Here is a 6,000-nt window from a genome sequence, read left to right as displayed (position 1 = left end):
ACGGTACTCAGCCCTTCTGAGAACACAGGTGAATTGCCTGAATGGGAAAACCACGTGGAAATTGTGATCTGACGAAGTCCACCGCCGCATCCTTCCCACTTTCGCTGGACAGCTGAATTCTGGATCACAACTTGCGATGAAACTTGTGCAGCTCTTCGCCAGATGACACGCAGTGGAGGGGTTTATTCCAAGCATAGTGGAACAGTTACTTTGACACTCTGAAGATGAAGACAGACAGACGAACTATGAACTTGCTCATGCGGATATTGAACGTTTTGTTGTGCTGGACTTTGGTTGATGCACAGGTAGGCAAATATTAATTGTCCACTCGTCTATTTTTAGTGTTTTGACACTGGAGCATTTTCGATTTTTATTACTAAAGTCATATTTGTGCATTCTCTCAGTGTTCCTCTGGGTCTAAAGTAAAAAGCTTAATGTTTTTGAAATAAAATCCAATTAGCCTGAGATCATCGTGAAAGCCCGCAGAATAAAACACCAACATGGAACAGATTTTACAAAACATGACTCACTTCACCTCTAAGTACGGAAGCGCAACAGGCAAACCGCATGTACAACTGAGATGTCTGTGTAGTTAGTCATGGCGCGTTTATCCATCTCCTGTATGTTTTTCCAGTATTGCATTGCTGTTGAGGCTCTACATACAAAACGAGGACGCGCGGTCATCACCAGGGAACGTATGAGTCATGTGATTTGTACAATAATCTTTTCTCACAGCTGAAACTGTTCTGCCAGTACAGTCCATTTTTGAAACACATAACCTGTTGATATCTGCCCCACATTTCAGTCATTTGACCCTCTGCCCCATAGTGGATGCTTAATATCGGATTAGACTCTGCCCGGGATCAGATGGAAGCCTGCATGATTTCTAGTTAAGACAGACACGCAGAGCAAAACTAAAGAGCTCCTTTAAAATATGGAAGTACTCTATGTGTACATAAGTAGATTTCAGATGATTAATTATACCTGCTGAATGTCATGCGCTGCAGTAAAAAGCTACAGGTGATGTAGGCTATGTGAGAGTGTAACAGCAGCCTTGACTGAGTAAAGTTGGGACACACCAATCACTGGATGTGCACAGTTATTAGTTACTGGCCTTGAAATGAAAGTTTTTCAGAATGAAGCCGGACCAAGAAGATGGCTGTTGTCCTGTGTGCTATTCTGAACTTAGCAATATCAGCACCATGGACAGCACCTGTAGTGGCCTTTAAAATACAGAAAGACACAGTGTAAAGGTGGAACAAGGAGTTACTGTGTGCTGCCATGAAAGTGAAAAGTAGCTACAATGTCATTAATAATAAAAAACAATGACAGAGTGTGGTTAAAATAAAACTATCTGATTCTGTGTGAGGGGGTGAAAGTGTAGAAATGTTTCTCTAGTGTGGGACTGTTGGATTCCATAGTTCACTGTAACTTAAAACCAACTCAGTACTGATGTGATTTCTGGGTTAGGGCTACTCCCCATGTTTGTCACCTGAAGGTACCTTTGGAATCCCTCTGGTAAAAGGGCTTTAGCCATATAATCAGCCTCCAGTCTTGTTCATGTTTTGCTTTGCTGTAACCAATCGGTAGTGAGTAAGGTGTCTTTCATGCCAATAAGGTTTCCAGTTGAAATGATACACATGCTATGGGTTGTTAGGAGCAGGAATCAATCTATGCTGCATTAGTTACATTCATTTTTGTCTGCATTTTCATGAATGTAACTAGGGAGCTATCCAGGGAGTTAACACACACATTAATCCACACATGAAACCAGACCTGCATTCATCCTCGAACAAATGTTTGCTGAGTGGAAGTCTAGAGTCAGACTAGGTAAAGCCCACCTAAGCAGCATGTGCCAAATGGTGAAATCTTTCAAAATGAAGTGTTTTGTTAAGAAAGATATTCCAAAGCCTGGAAATGTGACAGCTGTTTATACTTGAGACTGCAGTTGGAGCAGATGCCCTTTACAGAGCATTTTTTTTCTATTTTTTGTACTCTGCAGTGTGATTGACTGAACTTTTCTGATGATATAAACCTAGTGCAGAAAAGACAGTACTTCTAGTATCACAAATGCACAAATCAGTACTTTGGCTGATTTTCCTAACATATGACAAACGTTCAAATCTGCAGCTTGACAAACACTATCTGTGATTTTTTCCCAGGCAGGCAGCTTAATATTAGCATATGAATAGATCAATTCTCAGTGGGAGAGATGGGCTTTTAAGTGTTTTTCAGCAACATTTTAAAATGTTTTAAAATGTGTCCTGGGGATAATAGAGGCCACAATGTGTGGAGTGAACGAAAAGAGTTTGAAGATTAAATTACTAAAAATGTAACTGTGGATGGTGTAAAAGTCTGGACACTCTTTCTCATTTAATTTAAAGGCAAAGTGTGTCCAAAATTTCAACTCGTAGTGTATTTTTAGTTATTCTTGGAAGGCATCACATCACTTTAGATTAAGTCAGGAGTGGCCGCCACATCATCTTTCATGCATGACATGTCAAGCTGATTGACAGTTCTGCAGAACAGCAGATGTCGTTCTATGATCAGGAGGAAATGCTTAAGAGTTGAAAAAAGAAGTGAATAGGATTGTCTGTAACTACATCCAGTAGATCTAGGAAAGAAACAATAGCCGGTTTTTAATCTCTGTAATTAAACATTTACATCAACCTCTCTTTTTTCTTCTCTTCCTTCTCCCTTCAAACACATTGTTATTTGTTGGGAAAGAGAGGAGAACCCACACAGAGGATCCGAAAAATAAATAAGTCTTTATTTACTGAAAGTCTCTTTAACTTAAAGCGTCTCGTGAAAGAGATATCCAATAGGGTAAGGGACAGCAGGCAGTCAGGGATCTTGGTAGCCACTACCACAAGGAAAACCCCCTGAGCTGGGGGAGAAGTCACCAGGGAGAAGATTCAGGAGGCCAACAGCAGGTAAGGAGAGCCGGGGTGAAGGTACGATCTGCCGGGAGAAACACAAGGTAAGTATTTGAAGTATGATCAGCGCTCATGTCGAGGCATAGCTGAATAGGTATGCCTCGACATGGTATGCAAATGAACTGGCAATTCCTTGTTGTAGACTGAGGGCTTTTATGGCATTGAAATAAGAATTGTAGACAGGTGTGGCTCATTGGCTCTGCACCTCTCTCACCTGGCGCACCTGTGAACAGTTAGACAAACAAGGAAACAGACAGACACGCGAGGAACAGGTAGAGACACATGAGGGAGAAGGGGGGCAAGCACTGCTGCCTCATGACAGTGCCCTCCTGCCCCAACAGGTGCCTCCGGGCGACCCACGGGCTTGTCCTGATGGCGGAGATGGTCCTGATCCAAATAGCTGAGCAGGACACCTAAGCCCTCTCTTCTGGTCCATAGCCCTCCCAATGCACCAGGTACTGCAGGCTGCAAACTCAGCGACGGACGTCCACAAGGTGTCGCACTGTGTAGGTGGTGGTGGTGGGGGGTGTTCAGTGGGCTGGAAGAGACTGTTTTCACCTGGGAGACATGGAAGACTGAGTGGACTCTCATGGAGGATGGTAAAGACAGCTGGACAGCTACAGCATTGATGACCTTGGTGATGGGATAAAGTCCTATAAAGTGAGGTGACAGCTTCTTTACCCTTGTCCAGAGGGGAATGTTTTTAGTGGATAACCAGACATATTGCCCCTCCTAGTAAGACAGGGCAGAGGCTCTGTGGTGGTCTGCTATTTAGGGTCTCTTTCCGTCATAGAGCCACCTGAGTCTGGAGGCAAAACCACCGGTATCAGCAGAGGTGATGCGGGACAGACGGAACAGCAATCTCCTGTTCTTGGGAAGAGAAGATGGGAGGCAGGTAACCCAATGATGTTTCAAAGGGGGTTAGACCAGTGGCAGAACATATCTGGGAGTTGTGAGCATACTCCACCCATGTCAGATAGGAACTCCAGGAGGCCGGATTGGATGCTGTCAGGCACCTAAGGGTGGCCTCCATGTCTTGGTTGGTGCATTCAGTCTGACCGTTTGTCTGGTGGTGAAAGCCGGAGGACAGGCTCACTGTGGCTCCCAGACCCTTGAGGAAAGCTCTCCATACTTGAGAGTTGAATTGGGTTCCCCAATCCAAGGTGGTAGTAGAACGTGGTAGTCCGGTAATAAAATTCAGCACATGTGGGACCAGGGCCTCGAAGGGATGGGCAAGGGTTGGAGAAGTCCTGCAGTGGGGTGGTGGGAGGCCTTTCCCTGGGCGCAGATGGTACAAGTCACTATGAAGTTTCATATGTTGGCATCCATTGCTGGACCCACCAGAACTGGCGGCTCACCAGATTCCTAGTCCGAGTTACCCCTGGATGACAGGTGAGCTTAGAGGCGTGGGCCCACTGGAGAACCTGTAGATGGACTGACTCAGGGACATAGAGGCACTTAGTCACAATCATATGGCACAATAATATGGCCAATGGAGAGGGACAGACAACACCCGGTCCTTATCAAAAACTGTGGCCAAATCATGGCACCTGACGGCGGAGCCTTGACATGCAGACAGTACGAGGTGTGGATCGTTGGCTCTGTACCTCTCTCACCCAGTGCACTTGCGGGCAGTTAGATAAACAAGGAAACAGACATGAGAGGAACAGGTAGAGACACATGAGCGAGAAGGGGGGCGAGCACTGAGCGAGAAATGGTTGGGGTGGATGGTGGGTGTAGAAAACACAGGACTTTGAATTCAGCGACAGGTGGGCATGATGTGTCTCTTGTGTTTAGGGTTAGGGCACCAAAATGATCAGGGAACAATGGTGGACAGGTAAAGACTGTTGTCTTGGTTTAAGATATTACTGTTATGAGGTGGAGTGATGGTGAAGGAGAAGAGGCGCAGGACCCAAATGCAGGATGACGGTCTTTTATTCTCCTGGATCCACCAGGCTTGGCCACATATGAAAACACTCTCTGGCACTGCACTAAACACAGCTGTCAAGCCACTCGGCGTCAAAACTCCACAGCTCAGGCTGGCCACAAGACATGTCGCCACTTGGCGTACAAAATAAACCTCTGTCTTTCACTGGCAGGAACTAACATAACGTTAACTCAATCCTCCAACAGCAAACAAAAGAACAAAGGAGGTATATATACATTAAAACACAAGGCTAATAGAAAACATGTGAAACTAAGCTATACTGATAACCTATGACCAACATAGATGATGGGAAATCAAAAACCAAAATAAAAGTTATAACCGGAACTCAAAATACCTAACCATAACAATTACAGATTATTATAAATATTATATAAAGCCCTAAAGTTGAGTGCTTCAAGTTAAAGTTGACTCAATTGACTCAGTTGACTTAATTAAACAAGCTAGCAGCATTTGTCAAATCTCAACCAAAAGCTTTGAGTAAGCTAAACATTATAAAGTGAGCTACTTTAATATCTTTAATATATTGTTAAAAAAAAATTAAGGGAACACTTCAATCACACAGCAGATTGTGAATGAATTATTAAAGTTGAAAATCTTGTATAATCTTTTCAGAACAATATGACCTGACAGCCGATAAAAACTAAAATCACCAGCCCACAGAAAATCAAAATGAAAATTTGAAATCACAGCCTCTTTCAAGTTATGTCAATTTCATCACAGCCTTTCATAATGGGACTCAGAAGTTTCTATGGTCCCCATGTGCCTGTATGTACTCCTAACAATGTCTGAGCCGCTCCAGATGAGTGGATGGTATCCTGGGAAATCTCCTCACAGACCTTGATCAGTAGAACAGTGAGCTCCTGGACAGTTTGTGGTGGAACATTGTGGCATCGGATGACCTGAGACATACTGTAATGCCCCATAGCTTTTCAACTGAGTTTATGCCAGAGGAATGTGAGGGCCAGTCAATGGCATCAGTGTATCATCCAGGAACTTCCTACACACTCTGGCCACATTAGGCCAGGCATTGTCCTGCACCAGGTGGGAACCAAGGCCCACTGCACCAGTGTATGTTCTGACAGTTGCTCTGAGGATTTCATCCTAGTCTGTGTGGTC

At 44.2% G+C, this 6,000-nt stretch overlaps 1 protein-coding gene across 1 annotated transcript in view; it reads left to right on the top strand.

Moving 5' to 3' along the window:
- The first annotated feature begins 224 nt into the window (after window positions 1-224).
- The window catches only part of pth2ra (parathyroid hormone 2 receptor a), a 44,366-nt gene continuing 38,590 nt past the window's right edge, over window positions 225-6,000 (top strand). Inside the window, exon 1 of the mRNA XM_026295774.1 lies at window positions 225-305. Within this exon, the coding sequence (XP_026151559.1) occupies window positions 225-305 (81 nt within the window). The remainder of the gene's footprint in view (window positions 306-6,000) is intronic.

Source organism: Mastacembelus armatus, chromosome 21 (genome assembly GCF_900324485.2).
Source record: "Mastacembelus armatus chromosome 21, fMasArm1.2, whole genome shotgun sequence".
Classification (NCBI taxonomy): Eukaryota; Metazoa; Chordata; class Actinopteri; order Synbranchiformes; family Mastacembelidae; genus Mastacembelus; species Mastacembelus armatus.
This window is presented reverse-complemented; position numbering and strand designations above follow the sequence as displayed.